Raw genomic sequence first — 18,111 nt, forward strand, 5'->3', positions numbered from 1 at the left:
TGTGTTGGTGTACTCTCTTCCATTTCCCTGAACAACCGCGAGGGATTCAGTCGGCGATCAAGTTGGTGTTGAAATAACCGATCGATGTCAGAATCGGACTTTCAAGAATGGATGAGAACTAATGACGTGGCCTTTGTTGTTGTACTTGTCTAGCAGCTGAAGCAACGATTGCTAAACAACCAAAGTAGGGACGCAATCTGCGGTTGCTATGCCGTGAACCAGCAGCCGACTTAACTTATTTAGAAAAAGACAGTGGTACTACACTGAAAAATTTCAATTTGAAGAACAAACTACCTGCAAAACGAATTTTATTTTTCGATGCCTCCTGGATGAAGGTGTTTTATTTACAAATACTACACATACGACAAAAATGTACAAAATAATACTTTAGCACGTTGACGTTGAGCACGATGGTGTAGTCGGTAGGAACCTCGGTGGCTTCTCTAACATGCACTGCACAAGCCGCCCATTACAACTCTTCGAATGGGGCGTCTGCCAAGAACAGTTCCTTGTTCCGCTCAGCAGTATGTAGCAAGTTTGTAGAAATTTTCAAGCAAAGCAAAGTCTCAAACTTTACAAAACCCTTCTCGTTCGTTTGACTTTGCGCCGCGTAGTAGATACTGACTGAATGCCATTCCATGCACTATTACTATGACTCACACACTACCTAATACACCCTGCATTTATAATCCTGTTCGCGACCGTTGTCGCTACTCGATCCTTAGAGGGGATCAGTCGTTTGACGATGTGTTACCCATCTTTTAAGCCTGTGACGATGGTTTTGCCAACCGTTGAAGACGGCCGGCCAATCTATTGTGTGATTCGGGTAAACTATTCGGAATGATTTCTGTTTCGTCCTCTGTGTGTTATGATGACAAGCGGTTCGTTACAATATTTTGTATTACTACCCACCTATCCCATCGTACGGTGTGCTCAAAAGAGCACCAATTGTCCTGCTGATGGCGTAGAATTTTGCACCGTTGCTGTCCTGATCAATCAGGATATGTTACACTTTTTGCTACAATGACCACTTGTGCTATTTGCCCTGCAAACATGTCCGAGAGGCTGGCGGCGGCGCACTGCTTCTCTATAAGCTACTGACGGCGCCGAATACTCTCCGCTCCAAGCCCATATCATCACGGCCTACTCATGGCATTGTAAGGACGATCGGGTAAACGGGGTGGAGCATTCTGAACCGGGCGACTACGATGAAAATAAAACAGGAAACAAATTACAGCAAATAATAAATGAGCACGAAAGCAATAGGGGAGGATTAGCATTGATTGATCGACACCATGATCTGAAGCGGCATAATGATTGAACTAAAGCGGATCCGGCGAGCATAATGAACTGTGGTTATGCAAATCCAAGCTGCCAAGCGCACGCGGGCTAGCTTACAGCAAAAACAAACAAAATGGATTAAAAATACAATGGGTTATGCGTGTAACTATCGGCAGGCAATCAGCATATCATCCCGCCACCAACCCAGCGAAAAAGCATGCGTACAAAAACAAAATAACATTCACCCCCGTTTCAATTCCAATTAGTTATGTTATACTTTATTTTTCTCTGTCATAGAATAGATATAATATGTATATTTTGTTTCTTTCTGTTGTTGGTTTGTTTTTACTTTTCTTGTTGTATGTTTATCGTCTTACTTTTGGGCTGTTATTTTGTTTGGTTACTCGGCTCGAAGCTCTATGCGCGCCTCAGTAACATAAATAGTGTTTTTTTTTGTTTTCGTTTGTTAGTTACATTGCTTCCTATCTTCTAACCCTTTGCCTGCGCGCTCACGAGATGTTCTCAGCTGCAATCATCGTTTGTCTGCTGGGTTTCATAGCCACGTCCTTGGAGTCTTACGCACTAGAGCAACGGGTATCGGCTCCAGCTATTGGATGTTTGCTTGCATTTCTATTGAACTTTCGTTAAAATGTCGCGCGCGCGCGCGCAACCGATATTTAGTTCTTATGCTACTCGCTTTAGAAGACCGAAGCATGGAGGAGGATTTAAAGTTATATTATGGTATGTTATCAGCTTTACCGTGTAGGATAGGGATGAATGATTAACTGTAGATTGAACTACACGTTAGCGATTTGCCAAATAAAGCCCAAAACTCGTTGCGTAGAAAGGCGCATCCGTGAGTGTAGCAAAATAAAACCATTCTGTTCAATGAGAGCGGCCAACACTTCTGACCATTACTTTGCGTTGTTTCGTTAGGATAAGGAAAACTGCCGTACAGTACGTTTCATTCTTTTCTGTGCGGCACTTATCTACTAACGGTGAGCCGCACTAATCACGGTACAGAGGAAGGATTTATTTCGTATTAGATTGAAAGGTTGCAACAAACGAACGCACGAACACTGGCGGCTACGTTGGTATTCGGTCTACCATTCTCTTTTTTGACTTTTTTTTTCGTTGACTCTAAGACGTTTTATTCACACGGTATTCACGTGTTTGTGAAGCGTGATGTGGATTAAATTATATATCATAATTTAATGGAGCGTGAGTGGTCGCAGCCGATAACTTTAGACACCGATACACGATCGTGACAAACTAGGGCAAACGAGTGGCAACGATGATCGTACGAAATAATAGAACCCGTTAGGACTACGTCTGCTTTTGGGAAGGAGGAATTTAAATAGTTATGTCATGTACTCAGAGGTATTTGTAAATAAAGCGAGAAGATTCATTCAGTGAGTCATCTATCCAAGATATGTTAAAGCTTGCTAGAGAAGAGCTTCGAGATTATCCTTTTTTGCAACTTTTAAAATATGCCTTATGCTGAGCAGACTATTCTACGGTCATTTACAATAAGAAAAAAACTCTCTACCAGGGAGTATTCATGTTGATGTATATAATATATGCTTAGATATAATTAACTTTAAGCGTGCGACATTATGTTCATTACGATTGTTGCAGTTGGAAAACGAATACAACCCACACCCGTTTGTCTTTACACAATATCGTGGGAAATGTGTTAACAGGTTTACACATAATTTTAACAATTGTGGGCAAACGAAACTATAAACGCCAATGAATGGCCGGTCGCCGTCGCTGCGATTTTCGACCAGAGCAGTGGGAGTGGATGAAACATGAAAAACAGTCATTGACCCTGTGATGATAACATACCACACACACTCACTTTAATTGACTTTCACGTACTGTAGCATTAATCTTATTTGCAGACCCTTATTTCCGTTCGCCGTGTGTGACCCGGGAAGCAAGCGTTTGAAACGAAACGATACCGAGAGGACAAATAGCAAACAAATGCGGAGGCCCTTGATGCGGGTGTGGAATCGTTTGGAATGTGTTTAGCACGATCGCAGCATACAGGCGTCATGAAGGGCAGAGCGAATCGATCAAAATGCGGTCCAGCGTAAAGAAAGGGGAAATGAAGTTTAGCAGGATTTTGCTTGTCACAAAACCCCTGGGTTGTGTGAGACCTTCGTGGCTAATGCTACAATACAACAGATGAGGATCAAGTTGATCGATAGATCGCCCACCGGTTGCGCTTCGGAAGGGTGGTTAAACGCGCCGCGTGTTAACATACGCGCAACCCGAGTTGGTGTGCCCGATTCTACTTTTACTGGCGTGCGAGCTTCTTCGGTACCTTTATCTCTACAATATTAAGCGTTTTTATACTTTTTTTTGTCTTTTGCAATTTTCGCGCACGCAAACAGTGAACAACTTTATCATTGAACTATATCAATATAATATATATATATGCATATATGGGCGTATATATGTATATCATTTCTCGTAATATATTTAGGTTGTCTTTGCTTTTTGTGTCCTTTTCCGCTTTTCTTTTTTTGCTTTCAAATAGGGCTTGCCGTTGTGACCACGGATGTTCTTTTTTCGCACAAGCATCCCTTTTTATGGTAATATTTACGAATAGTGTATGGCGGAGATATTTGTTGTGGTTTGTTTAGGTAAGAGAGATTCTCGGTTCATCGCATTGTGTACGATCCTACCGGCGTAGAATGTCTTGATTTGGTGGATAGGTTTTCCTTGGGTTGGTTATTGGGCTTATCTGTACTGTCTTGCGCCACCTGCTCGCTCGGGAGCAGCGGGGTTAATGCATTAGAACCTAGTAGACACACAAATACACTTAAGCATTCAACATACAATCAACAACATCAACATGTTGCATCCCTCATGTCGGCGTGCAAAGGTGCAGAAGAGTATGGCAAGGTTCGCAATAGTTAATATTTTCCGGTTTGCTTATACTGTTTTTGTTGTAGGTTGTTCGGTGCGGGATGCTTATCGTTACGGCTACGTTTTCTTCTTTTATTCTTTTGTCGCTTAATTTGCTTGTAGTAATAGTAGAACAAGTAGTCGTTTGGTATATTCTTAGTTTAAATGTAACCACATTTTGTTGGGTAGCTTGGTAGCTTTCTACTTCGCTACCGCCGCCTTCCGGCCTCCGGCCCGCTGGCGATCCTCTCAAAGCATTTAAGCGAGCCACGTAAATACCCTCTATTCAGCTCAGTAACAACGTAAGTAACAACACCGGTGGGAGAACCGATATAGGTATAGGGGGACAAATGGAATGAACTGGACAAGAACGGACAGCGATGCGCCCGGCTGTGGGATGGTACATAAGCACAAGTAACGTGAATGCGAACGGCGTGTGACGACGCTCACAATCTGTACGATAAATGGGCGGTGGTGGTGATGGTGGTGGTTAAATGCTCCTGTTGTGAGTTAAAAATAAGATCTTCCGCACGACGAGAGCACATAACGCGCGATAAGGAGGAGTGGATGAGTTAAACGTGCTATTCGCTATTCAAACAACGATCGACAATACTTTACTTGAACTTAGAGGCGAACACATTCGACAGTTCATTCACGGCGGCGTTGGTGACCGCCTGGCCAACCTGCTGGTTGATCTGCTGCCTGGTGCTAGCCGGAATCATCTGCGCCATACCCGCGGCGCCGGCACCTCCCGGACGTCTGCCGATGCACCGAGGGGCGAGCGTAGCGAACGATCGTAGGGCAACCGTGCGTTGTTTGAGGGGAAGACACGGGAAAAGTATGTGTTAACATTCGTTCGAGACAACGCGCACATTCGCTGCTCCGTCGTGCAACTGTGTGACACGCCAAGTGTACTGACACGTTTTTGTTTGCTAAGGAACGACAACCACCAGAAACACAAACAACACGCACGGAACCACCGGCCTTTCGTCCTAGTTAATTACGCACTTCCACCATCTCCGAATCCTAACACATACTGGCGATGAAAACTAACTAACGGACGCTATACAACATTAGGTGCATTTTCCTTTTCTATTGGTTCTCGATTTTAGCTACTCTCGCGCACCGTTCGATCGCGACCGACCGTTACCCAGCTCTTGATTCGATCTATCTGCGCTCTACCTGCTGACCAATGGAAACGAAGCCGCTACTGCAAACAAATGTCCTCTCTCTGGTTTTTTTGTTGTTGAAATCTTCGCCTTGAGAGTTGTTTTAAAACTTTCGTTTGATGAGAAAATGAAATGAGCAACACTTTACAACGGTACGATTTGTACACGGTACACACGGCAAAGATGTTTCCCGTTCACTTGCCTCGTTCTGTTTGTTCGTGTTTTGACTCTTTTCTGTTCAATATCAATGGCATTTCCTATACATCTTTTGGTATTTGTCCATTGCATTTCATTAGTTTTGTGTTTTCATTCGACTATTTAGTGCATTCATCTGTTTTTGCTGGTTTCCTGTGCTGTTTGCTTCCACTATTGACCAATTTCTGAACGGGTTAGAGTCTTGGACATTCTTCTCGGTTCGTTTCATAAGCCAATCACTTTTCCTTCATCTTCCATCGGTGTGTATATATAAATTTTTATGTATATATTTATAATTCTACAGAAATTGCATGTCGGATACGAGAAGGTATAGTTTCTTTTCGTTTTGTGGTTGTTTTCGGTTTGCTCACACTGTGCTTAGTTAGTTTTTAACGTCGCCTGTAAAAGTTAGGTTTGGAGGGTGTTAATGAAACCACAAACACTCGAATGCTACCATCACCCACAGCATCATGGAGAATGGAGTAGTAGTAAGGTTAAAAGTAAGAGGGGACAGAAAATAAGGATAAACACACAGGAGGGCGAATGAAAACTTATCATAACACAAAACAAATTCCGTTAGCTTACCGAACACCGATAGGTAAAAAAAAAACGATTCATTGTGATGAAGCGATTAAAAACCAAAATTTTAAATAGGATTTGAAAACGATAATATCTCTGCCCTCGAGAGTAGTGGCACGGGATGGTCAGCGAAATCGAATCCAAAATTAAAAAAGAAGTAATTCTTCCCAATGTTAATACTCACGATGGGATTAGCGGCGCTGGTAACGCCTGACCACCTGGCCGACCACCGGGCAGGGGTGGTGCTGCTCCACCGCCGGGACGGTTCGGTATTGCCGGTGCCGGCCTAGCACTGGCCGGTGCCGGCGGTGGTCCCCGCCCAGCAGGAGTTCCCATGGAACCCAGCGATCCCTGCGCGAAAGTGAGAGAAACCCGTTAATTTCACCGTTGTTTGCACTCGAGCGTCGGAGCAGCTTTCTACCTGTTGCTGTGGGGCAGCCTTTCGTGGGCCGCCCGGGCTCGGCGGTGATAGCCGCGGATTGTCGAGACCACTCGACAGCCAATCGTTTTTCACCGGTGGCGGCACCGGGGTCGAAAAGGTAGCCATTGAAACGTCACCTGGAACGTGTTACGTGTGTGTGGTTAGAGACCCGATCCGATATCCCGTTAGCACCAAGCATCCTACAAAACTCACCAATAATGCGCAACGCTTCCTTGCACGCGTGGTACATTCGCATCATCTCTTCGCGCTTTTGTGCTTCATCGGCGCTCTCCTCCATCATTGAGGCCTATTTATTGCAATTGATCGTATTGAATAGTTATCGTTTCCTGTTGTACATGTTGGTTTTTACGGCAATTCTTACCTGATCGCCCGAGGCATAGAGATGCGCCAACAGTTCACCGTTAATGAAATCCTTGGTATTGTTAATGATCAGCATCATGATGGCTTTCGGGACCATGTCGCGTGTAGTTTTGGTAACAATTCGCATGTACGACTCTACCAGGTTGCGTATCGTTTCAACCTGCCGTTCTAGCTGCGGATCTAACGAACCGGCACTTTGGCCAGTTTCACTGCTCTCCTGTGAACCGTCCAACGGAAAGAAATATCAATCGAGCTTGTCTAAACCTTAACGAATATGCTGTTTTCACTCAAGCTGGAAATTCCAAAGGTCGCAGCGGCACACACTTGACTATACTCCGAGAATGGGGCACAATTGCTCAACACATGAATATGTACGAGATCACAACGAGAAAGCTGGTATCACCTCATCAATCGATAATGAAGCATTGGGGGTTTTGTTCTAATGGACATATTACCGTTTGTGGATTGATTTATGATAATTTAACTTCTTTGCACATAACTTTACATGTCAACATCTCGATACACGCAAGAATGCTACGCGCTTCCAAATTACTTCGCGACAAAGTTAGTAACACGTAATGGCACAGCACGAAAAAATGCTTTTATAAGTCGCGGTAAGGTAATTCTTAGAAGAAAAAATCTATTATATTTACAGTTGTCTAGAGTCAAGCTTTAGAGTGTTACTTTTAGGCAGCAAGTGGGAAAAAAAATTACAACCCAAAAACAGGGTAAGGCAAACAATTGAATACATTACTGCGTACATCTGCGTTCGCGCTATTGGGACTTTCTACCGACGATGGTAGAAGTTTCTGAAACGAACAAATAATGGAAACGGACTGATAAAAACCAAAATGTAGTGTCAACGTGAATGGACTGGGAAGCATCGAAAGTCCCAAACAATCGAAACCGATCCGTGAAGCGAATTCGACCGGATTTTCACACGTGCAGCTTAGCACACATTGAAAGTAATGAAAAGACACACGACACAAGCTACTAGCGGGCAACCGATAATCCTTGCGAGAACCAACACGAAGGATATGAATCAAATGTGTAACGATTGGAAAATCTGTGAATGTGGGGAAAGAGAGAAAATGCGCATTTCAACCAACCTCCGATCCTTCGGTCTGCGGTGTGCCGAATGGTGCAACGTGAGAGAAAGATAGAAAGTCGAACAGAGAAATGCAACATTATAATATGCGACGCGACGCCATCAGCAGTCGACTAATCATTCGAAACGGATCAAACAAAAAAAGGCGGAAACGGTTCGAAAACATTGCACGTTACCTCATCCCCGTTGGCCGGAGTGTCCTTTTCAGGATAGACACCTGCTCGCAGGAACGACGCCTTCCACGAATCCACATCGTCGGTGCTCTCGCAGGACAGCTCCAGTTGTTTGTAATCCTAACAGGTGGGCAGAGATCGCATTTAGCGCTGGTTAGCAGCAATCCAACACAAACCCAACGGTGCCGCGGACTTACCTTGTAAACGTTACGCCCGTCGGGATTGAAGAGTCCGAAAGTGTGGCGCCTGGACATGAAACCTTGCTCAATGTCTCGCAACTTTAGGCCGTCCAGCGGCAACATGAACTTCTTCTCCTTTTCGTCCTCATCCTTGAACCACGAAATGCTCTCGGAAGTCAACACAAACCAGTACGGCCGTGATCCACCCTTCATGATGCCCAGATTTTGAATGCACATATGTCCCTTACGGATGACCTGCGATCCCAGATTGCGGGTACCCGTTTTGACCGCGTTCTCAGTTTTGCTTTGAGCACTGAAGGGGAAAAAAAATCGGTCAGTTGGCGGAAAGGCGGTCAGCGCGTCAGTCACCCCTTACTTTGCGAAGCCGATAAAATCCTCATGATTGGTGTTCATGTAGGCCAGCTCGTAGTCGATCAGCAGCATCATTTGCTCCTTTGACTTCTGTTCACACTGCCGGATGTGCGTGGTGATGATACGCTCCGTTTCATCGCGCAGCCGAGGATAGCGGGCCATCTATTGGGGGAAGCAAAGTGTGGCATTTGTCCTTTCGCTCTGAAATGTCCCTTCTTTCCCACCACATTCCTACCTTATCCGTGCATATTCTGACCACGTTAGACAACTCCAGCACCGTCAGATCGACGCACTTGAGGATCGGTTCCTTCAGCTGCGAGATCTGCTTCTTGACGATGGCCTCGAATGCCATGTCCGGCGTGAACAGACCAACACGGATACCGTGGATGTTGCGAATGGCGAACGAAATCTCGCGCCGCAGCTCCTTTTCGTCGCACGACATCTTCACGATCTCGAAGCGCAACCGTTCGTGGAAAATACGGTTGATCTTAGCACCACCGGACAGCTCGTTAGTGTTGACCAACGCCGAACCGGACCCTTCAATTGTGCGCTCGAAATCGGACTGCAACTGTTGGATCATCCTGCCGGGAGGGAAAGAAAAAGAGGTGAAGGCACTGCTTTATCCACCGCCGCCAGGATATGATACTCACTGCAGCATCGCCTTCGTCTTGATGCTCGGATCGTCCGGCCGGAAGTGCTTGAACTGATCCACATCCTTCTCGAGCGTAAGCAGCTGCTTCTGGAGGCGATCACGCAGGGCCGGCAGTGTATCGCGGATATGATTGGTCAGCTGTTGATTGAGTACCTTCTGCAGGTACGGCGTTCCGAGTCGATCGGCAATATGACGGTAGCTGGGATGACTGAGGAAGAACTTGCGCTCCGCCGCCAGCGCCGCGTGAATGTCCTTCCGACCCTCGATATCTTTCTGCGAGCGGTTCACCACACCAATGTAGCCACGGCGCAGGGGTAGCAGCTTGTTCTCAAGGATATCGCGTGCATCCGTGCCCTCGTCCATCAGATCGAGCTTCGTAATGACACCGATCGTCCGGACGCCCTGCGGATCCACCTCCTTGGACAGCTTCAGTGCGTCGCTGTTCGCCAGATCGGTGTTGGCCGGCGTGACCGCCAGAATCAGGCAGGTTTCCTTGCGGATGAACTGGAATATCATACCCTTGATCTGGTTCTCGATGTCAGCCGGCTGATCACCGATCGGCACCTTCGTTAGACCGGGCAAATCGATAAGCGTCAGGTTGAGTACTACGGGGGCAAGGAAACAGGAGAAAAGTCGCGTAAGTCTTTGCTGTCGCTGGTTTACATTCACGTTGGAGTCTTACCATGAGGTGAGTACACCCGTAGGTTGATCGGTACGGTCGAAATGCCCTTATTGCTGCCAGTAACACGATCGGTTTCCGCCTCGATCTCGGTCCGGATTTCGTCAAAGTTTGTAAACTTTTTCCCCTTCTGGTGCAGGAACTCGCCAAACTCTGTTGCGGAACGATGCGGAAACAATTATTATGGCAACGATTCAGGCATATCTTTATTGCTTTTGCAGACAGGAATGCGACTTACCGACTGTTCCATTGATAAGTTGCAGAATCAACGGCCGACGAGTAACGATACCAGAGCCACGCGGCAGGAAATCTCTACAATGTGGAAATATTAGCAGAAAAAGAATGTTTTAGTAAATGATTTTTACCGAGCTTATACTTTAAAATTCAGCGAAGCGCCTTTGCGATGTAACATGGGCTACTTTTCGACTGCATGTTTACATAATCAAATATCCTTTTCCCTTGGTTACTGGATCAGTGTACGGGCAAACATGGGGCGCATTGCAATGGATGTTGCATCTTTTTCTAACATTGGGCTCTACTTTCAATTAAACGAAAACGAGATTGACCATTGGCCTACTCCGTCTCATAAGCAAAGCAGTCGTGCGTCGTAATGTCGGCGCTTAGATTTGTTCGCTGTACGTTTATCACTTCTAGCGAGTGTGATAACGTGTGACTTCCGCGACGGAAGTGAAGACGGAGCATAGAAGAGAAGAAAATAAGATATCGAGAGAAATCAAACGCCCATTTGAACGTAACGTAAGAGGAAAGAATCTCGACAAATAATATCATTCTATCAATTACTAGTAGTTCATCGTTTGCGAAGGTGACGAAACGCACACAACACAAGGATCCTTTGGCTGCGTTTTCCCCGAAAGGAGCGCACCACAACTGTCAACGGCTGTTATCGCCGATATTATGTAATTTTTCCTTCTCTGCTCTCCAACAGGACGAAGGCGGAAGTACTCGCAATACACATGCTCCTGTGCAGAGTCCCTATGCAGAGCTGCCTCTGCCTGTGTGTGTGTTGTGTGAGTATACGGCTCTAGTAGAACAGGCAGTATTGTTTAGAGCTCGCGTAATCGAGCAAGGAGGCCGAGATTTTTCTCACTGAAACGAGAGACGACATCATTGCTCGAAGGAAATTATCTGCTTCTGCTCCTTTGCATAAATTGCTTCTTTCGTCCGGGCCTGATAATAATGACAATGATGCTGATGCCGCTGATGCGATGTTTAGTAAATGGGTCCAAGAAAATGAATGAAAGCTTGTCCCGTAATACACAGGACGAGAAAAGGTAAATATTTCCCGTATTTGCGTGGGTCTTTGCATTTTTCTCACCGACCCATGTTCAGATGTTTCCATAGCAATATGTGTGTGTGTTTGTATGTGTCTCTCTGTTTCCATCGCATTGTCGCGCCAGGTCATTCCTTTCCTTTTTTCCAGCATGTAACGAGCGATTCAGGAGGAGGTTTGGAATGGTACTCGTCTGAGTTGAGTGAAATAAAATAGTCAACTATGACTCAACCTGCGATAGGGAATCGCTTCAAACACTGCCCAAAACAATAATCGTGGCCTGCCCGGGTGGTTGGGAAACCGACCGCCAAAAGGAGAAGGTGTCCCGATAAAAGTCTGCTGCTCCTATTATCGATTATTTTTCGACTGATACCATTGACACCGCGCACACTGCTGAATTATCGCGCGCGCTCTTTCGCGATGGTCGGCATTTATTCTCGCTCGCTCTCAAATACTACTGTATGGTCCAACAGTGTCTCTCGCTCTTTCCGCTCTTCCTTTTTTATTTTACCCTTCGGTGCTCCTAATCGTTGTGCACAGTACGATCGTTTGTTTCGCTGTACTTCTAACACGCCAGTAAGCCCCGCGACAGGCATTTGCCTTTGCCGTCGTGCTGGTTCCCCAATCTTTGTGCCATCGACTTTATCGACCCCACTTGGAGACGAGAGTTAGATTCTTCAAGCGCCTGGACGGAATGGATGAATCATTTTTTCGTTTACGCTTTTCGGGTTTGCGTCGGATACGGTCGCCATCATCTAATGACGGAGGAATGACAGTTCCGTTTGGTGAAGAAAAAACGGAAGAGAGAAGAGAGCTTCTCCCGAGCCGAGACAAAAGGATCAGAACAAGAGCCAGAACGTAATCCTTTCAGGTTGGATAAGATGCGTCTCTGAATGAGGAAAGGTGGGTGGGTGCGGTGGGGAGTGAACGATGGGAACACTCGAGTCACTTGTTTGACCGACGATGGATAGTGGGTGGGGTGTGCATGGGGATGAGTAATGATAAAAGCCCCACAGACTGACTGACCTTCCGACAAAGTTTTCCAACACCGACGATTTTCCTGCCGACTGCCCACCGACCACCGCAATCTGTGGCAGGTCGAGCTGCATGTGAACACCCATCTGGGTGAACGCATCCTGCAGCTTATTCACGATCGGAATAAGTGACTCCATGGTTGCTCCGCTGTGTTTTTCACGCCTTTGCTGTTTCTGCTCCGGAGGTTGCCCCGACTGACTTGGTAGTGCTGCCTACACCTGCCCCCCTCCGAGGGCCGCCGTCTTTATTCGGTTTTGTACTTCGATCGCTCACTTTCGGTTCACACACTCTCGAGCGGCAGCATCACCGCCACAGAAGAGGCGAAAAACGCGCACCGTTCCGCAAACTTGACGCACAATCTCCGATAATTCTGCTCCAAAGCCTCCCCGTTTAATTACACACTGCACACACACGGCTCGCTGCTGCTGCTGCACAGAAAATGGCTTGTCGCACGCACGCACGCAAGGCTTTCGGTTCGTTTGCTCGCGCTCGGGTCCTGTGTGGGGCTCTGTCCCTATATGTGTGTAGCTCACGCTCCGAAGGGATTCAACTTCGCTTTGACCGTCCGCACGAAAATCCACTACATCATTGCGCGAATGCAATCACCACACGAGAAGGCTTCCTTGGGAGAAACTAATTTTTTACTGCTGCTGCTGTTGCTGCGATCGATTGCGCAGGGTGTTCGACAAGTGACGTTACGATAGCGCTGCACTCGTCACTCCGCTCGCTCTTGGTCTCTTTCTGTCGCACGGTTTTCGCGTCTTTGACAGCTTCCGACGACGACAGTTGAAACTTGGGCGAAAACGGTGCTGGCCAAACGGGTAAGAACACTAATTTATTTCAAATCATTTTTTCGGGTGCCGTTTCTTGGAAAATATGGAGCACTGAAAGGGTGCAACGATAGGAATTGAGTATCTCCGCTTACGGTGATGAATAAAATATCGATAAACAATACAGAGTCGGGTCGTGTTCGCGGTCAACAGCAAACCCGCAGCCTTTGAGGTAATGATATTTATACAAAATAAAGCACAATTCTTCGCCGCTTCGGTTAAACATAGAAACATATTACGGCTAGTTGTGTTTTTCAAATTTAAAACACTTTACAAAAAGCACTAACGAAACGATGGGTCGACGCACTTCGCCCAGCTGTCGGATGACAGCAGCAAATGCAACAATAAAAAAAGGCTAAAACGGCTGTGTTGATTCGTAGCCAGTTCCCAAGTCCGGTGAGTGTTGCTCCGCGAGATTCCTACTCCCGTTTCTCGCTTGGATCCATCGGGGTTTGCACAAAAGCCAAGAACGACGCACAATAGAGCGATGGCCTCCGAGCTGGACCATTGGATCGAGATTGCGAAAGAGTGCAAATATCTGCCAGAGAATGATCTCAAAAAGTTGTGCGACATCGTGTGCGAGCTACTGATGGAGGAATCGAACGTACAACCCGTCAGCACGCCCGTGACGGTGTGCGGCGATATTCACGGACAGGTATGCAGAAAGATAAAGTGTTTATATTTAGATGAATCACGCTCGTCACCGCGAGCGTTGCGTGTGATAAGACCGACACCGCGGCGAAATATCTATTTTAATGTCCCATTTCTCTTGGCTTAGTTCTACGATCTAGAGGAACTGTTCCGCACCGGTGGTCCGGTGCCGGACACGAGCTACATCTTTATGGGCGACTTTGTCGATCGTGGGTACTACAGTCTGGAAACGCTCACACGGTTACTCACTTTGAAGGCATGTCGCAAGGTGTAGCGCTCGCATGGAACAGTTAGCCTGATGGCCCCGTATGTTCTACCTTTGCAGGCACGGTATCCGGACAAAATCACGCTCCTCCGAGGGAACCATGAATCGCGCCAGATCACCAAAGTATACGGGTTTTACGACGAGTGTTACACAAAGTACGGCAACGCTAGTCCGTGGAAGTATTGCTGCCGAGTATTTGACCTGCTCACGATTGCCGCGGTAAGCCGCAGTATACAACCCCCTGTTACCGTTTGAAGCACATCGCACTGGTTGCTTAATTTCGTTGTAGCTAATCGATGAGAGTGTGCTGTGTGTGCACGGTGGCCTCAGCCCGGAGATTAAAACGCTCGATCAAATCCGCACCATTAACCGTGACCAAGAGATACCGCACAAGGGTGCGTTCTGTGATCTGGTGTGGTCCGATCCGGACGATATTGACACGTGGGCCGAAAGTCCTCGAGGCGCTGGTTGGCTATTTGGTATTGAAGTAACGGTGGACTTTATGCATATCAATGAGCTGAACCTAATTTGCCGGGCGCATCAGCTCGTGCACGAAGGCATCAACTATCAGTTTAATCAGAAGCTGGTGACGGTCTGGTCAGCGCCGAACTACTGTTACCGCTGTGGCAACGTGGCCTCAATACTGTCCCTAAACGGCACGGACGAGCCGGTGGTTAAAATCTTCAAAGCTGTCCCGAATGAGCAACGAGTCATACCGAGCCAACGCATCACTCCCTACTTCCTGTAGGAGCTGCCGCCTCTACCACACCATGTGCCCTTCCGAGTAATTTAAGCTGACGATCTGGCGTGGCCGCTCCTATTGTTGATGTACACACTTTTGCGCAATAAACGATGAGCTTCAAAGAAGGAAGTGAAATGAATACGACACGATCGCGCGGTGCGATCTGATGGTTGGCGGGAAGTTCGGTTTACTGTGGTGATTGTTTATTGTGTCGAGCTGCGATTGCGTCTATTATATTCTTCAAGTGGAAAAACCGAAAACCCCTTCGTCCTGTTACTGTTTAATGTATAATTTACAATGTTTCAGGCAGTGCAGAAGCGACCATATGCGACGTTTACTTGAATCGCTTCTGCTGCCTTAATCGATAGATATCGTTTGCTGGTGGGGCCGGTGTGACGCCTTCATCGTCACTGTCGTCACCTCCCGGTGCCATACGGCGTCGTTTCAGGCCTCCCTCGCCCGCGAATGCGCTATCGTCCACAATCCAGTGGACGGATTTGGCCAAATCGAAGAGCCGCTGCTCGGCCGTACTGTCGCTAGGGGGCGGTGGTACTGCAGAGCAAAAAAGATAGACCGTTATCATTACCCTCCTGTCACGGTAGCTCACTGTCCCCAGAAACATACCTTCCGGCAGCTGGATGCGATTGAACACCTCGATCAGCTTATCCACAGCCACGAACGGTCCTTGAAAACTGACCGGTGGCGGCAGTATGGCGCACAGAGCGGCCAGTGCCGCCGGCTGTGGAAAAGCCCCACCCGGCACGGGGTGTTCACCGGGGAATGCGTTCGGTTTCGGCTTGTACGGTATCATTTGACTAAAGTCGGGGCGGGCCAGCTGCACTGGTTGTTCCGTCGGTTCCGGTACGGGCGGCGCAGCGGGTTTCACGCCCGTCACACTTAGTATACCGTTGGTTTCAGTGTAGCCGATCGATTTTAACTCCGACGACGAGCACGGATATAGATCAAGAAATTTGTACCGATCCACCAGCTGGGCCGTTTCTTTGCCTTCGAACTCTTTCAGCTTTTCCAGCACCGCGCTGCGGCGCCGCTCTACCTTGACGATACTCGACAGATCGCCAATGTTGGACTCGAACTCGAGAAAACGGTTCCACACCTCCACCGAGAGCTGCGGCGTTAGGCCCCCCGAAGAGAGAACCCGTTCGAACAGCACACGGGTATTGTTGTCCTCTGGCAAATAGGTCGGAAAAGAGGAAGCATTAACTTTCGCATCACTTTCGTTGGCCATTGCCATTCCATCGCAATTTACCGTTCAAATGGGACAAATAGTCTATGTAACACATGACGTACTCCGGGCTACCGCCGAATCGTTTCAGCCCAAGCTCAAATATCCGAAAAGCGATGTCTTTGTCCTTACTGCAGTAGTACTCCATCAGTGCTGCGGCCACAAACACGTGATACGTGGAGCGGACATCTTCGCGGGCTTTCTTGAAAACGGCCCGGGCCGATTTGATGCCTTCTGCTCGCCGGGCAAACTTCATATATTGAATATACGCCTACGGGAAGATGAAACGGTAATTTCGCTGGGACCGATCGGTCACCGTTCCCCAATGGAGCTTACCAGTGACGGATCGATATCGTTGATGGCGAGATACTTATTGTACATCTGGTGCACTTTATCGTACTTCAAGCGGCCCTCTTCGAAATCGGCGTACGCGAAGTAGAGGAGCGCGTTACGACTCAAAACCGAATTGATTGCACGCTCCAGAATGTTGGCCGCCTCGTCGCTGAACACTTTTGCAGCATTGAGATCCTGGTGAGGTGAGCGACAACGTTAGCATCATCACGATAGCCAGCGAACGAAACGCTTACCCCTTTTTCTGCCAGCAACTTAGAGCTCTGATCCAAATACTGTGCCGCCTGATGCCACACGGCCGGGTGGTGCGTGAGCACCAAAAGACACTGTTCGATAGCGAACATTACGCGCCGAGTCACGAGCGCATTATCTTCGCTGCGCAATGGGTTGGACTTTTCGAAACCAATATACTTCTTCCAGAGCTCAACCTGTGGACATGGGTCGAAACCATTACAATAGTTGCCACAAATGACCCGGCAGATCGCTTATCGCTTCCACAGCATACCTGTTTGACCTCTTCCTTTGTGACGGTTGGCGGAACTGCCGGCAAATTGCGATTAAGTCCTTTCGTAACAATCTCCAACTCTTTCGCCACCCGCCTAGCATTCATGTAGTCACGCGAACGCTCCAGACTCATCTTCTCCGATATGATGGGGTTAATGTTCTGCTCAAACGCAATGTAGTCCTTCCACAGGTGTTCTATACCGATGATGGGCGTGATGACCGCCCGCTGGTACACCTTTCGTACGGCAGTAATTTTTTGATTCTCCGCATAGCTTCCCACGGCCTCGACGCTCTTCAGGAACGCTATGTAATCCGTCCAGATGGAGAATGAGTGCAAATCCATGCCTATTTTTTCTAGCGCGAAATCGTAAGCCTGCGCCATTTTTTCCCTGTGCAAAGTAACGTGCTATCATGAGTATTTTTCTTTTTGTGACATACCACCGCAACGCCACTTACTTGTGGGTGCTGAGTCCGACTTTCGTTTCCTTCACATAGGTCAGATACAGTTTCCACAGATCGATGTTGAGGATCTTCACCAAACAGCGCTGGAACAGTTTCTCTACACGCTCATAATTCCGGTACTTCATCTCCTGCTCAATGTACACTTTCCAGTACCGAGCGGTGGTCGGGAAAACGCTTACGAGCGATTCGTACAGTGAACGTACCTAGATGGGGACAAGAAATGTAATGCCACGGAGCCGGAGCGCTGTTCCCTTCGAATCAACAACCACCATACCTCGTTCACATGCCGACCTTGGCCTTCGCGCACCAAGAGAGACCACGACTCTACATCGAACGGCCGAACTTCGACGGTTTGCTGTGCCCGAACCAGTCTTTCGTGGCCCCATTCCTAAAACAAACCACCCACCGTTCAGTAAACAAAAATCATTCAGTTTCCCAGCATTTCACTGCCACCGACACCAAACACTCACGATATCAAACTTTAGCTGATCCTTAAGCTGTTGGGTCATGTTGAGACTGAATACCCCTGTCCGCCGCCTAATGTTACTTGGTCAACGGGCAGCCTGGTTCGTTCCGATCAGCCGGGGAAGTGTCGCCAGTTGGGCTGTTATCGTATTAGATTTTATTTTAAT

General features: G+C 47.5%; 3 protein-coding genes across 6 annotated transcripts; 1 reads left to right on the forward strand and 2 right to left on the reverse strand.

Moving 5' to 3' along the window:
* Positions 1-341: 341 nt before the first annotated feature.
* Positions 342-12,994, reverse strand: LOC128272434 (dynamin). Of its 3 annotated transcripts, XM_053010241.1 has the most exons (15): positions 12,423-12,994; positions 10,344-10,417; positions 10,109-10,258; positions 9,425-10,031; positions 9,010-9,355; positions 8,779-8,936; positions 8,421-8,715; positions 8,227-8,343; positions 8,052-8,066; positions 6,944-7,159; positions 6,775-6,868; positions 6,562-6,698; positions 6,325-6,491; positions 4,816-4,956; positions 342-1,203 (listed from the first exon to the last, which is right to left on the reverse strand). In XM_053010241.1, the coding sequence occupies exons 1-15, from the start codon at positions 12,566-12,568 to the stop codon at positions 1,137-1,139; spliced, it is 2,730 nt and encodes a 909-aa protein (XP_052866201.1). In that variant the 5' UTR covers positions 12,569-12,994; the 3' UTR covers positions 342-1,136. The 3 variants fall into 3 exon arrangements, with proteins under 3 accessions (XP_052866201.1, XP_052866202.1, XP_052866204.1); XM_053010242.1 differs by lacking the exon at positions 8,052-8,066; XM_053010244.1 differs by lacking the exon at positions 4,816-4,956.
* Positions 12,995-13,658: 664 nt separating this feature from the next.
* LOC128275082 (serine/threonine-protein phosphatase 6 catalytic subunit) lies at positions 13,659-15,025 on the forward strand. 2 transcript variants are annotated; one of them, XM_053013465.1, is made up of 4 exons: positions 13,659-13,916; positions 14,040-14,168; positions 14,238-14,396; positions 14,467-15,025. In XM_053013465.1, exons 1-4 carry the CDS (start codon positions 13,749-13,751, stop codon positions 14,923-14,925), a joined length of 915 nt encoding a protein of 304 aa, XP_052869425.1. In that variant the 5' UTR covers positions 13,659-13,748; the 3' UTR covers positions 14,926-15,025. The 2 variants fall into 2 exon arrangements, with proteins under 2 accessions (XP_052869425.1, XP_052869424.1); XM_053013464.1 differs by having other exon boundaries at positions 14,040-14,160; positions 14,230-14,396.
* Positions 15,026-15,145: 120 nt separating this feature from the next.
* On the reverse strand, positions 15,146-18,064 carry LOC128272425 (protein suppressor of forked). Its single transcript, XM_053010230.1, has 9 exons — positions 17,950-18,064; positions 17,754-17,867; positions 17,474-17,682; positions 17,019-17,406; positions 16,750-16,941; positions 16,499-16,690; positions 16,187-16,433; positions 15,544-16,107; positions 15,146-15,471 (listed from the first exon to the last, which is right to left on the reverse strand). The coding sequence occupies exons 1-9, from the start codon at positions 17,986-17,988 to the stop codon at positions 15,254-15,256; spliced, it is 2,163 nt and encodes a 720-aa protein (XP_052866190.1). The 5' UTR covers positions 17,989-18,064; the 3' UTR covers positions 15,146-15,253.
* Positions 18,065-18,111: the final 47 nt, after the last annotated feature.

The sequence above is a fragment of the Anopheles cruzii genome, chromosome 3, assembly GCF_943734635.1.
Source record: "Anopheles cruzii chromosome 3, idAnoCruzAS_RS32_06, whole genome shotgun sequence".
Taxonomy (NCBI): domain Eukaryota; kingdom Metazoa; phylum Arthropoda; class Insecta; order Diptera; family Culicidae; genus Anopheles; species Anopheles cruzii.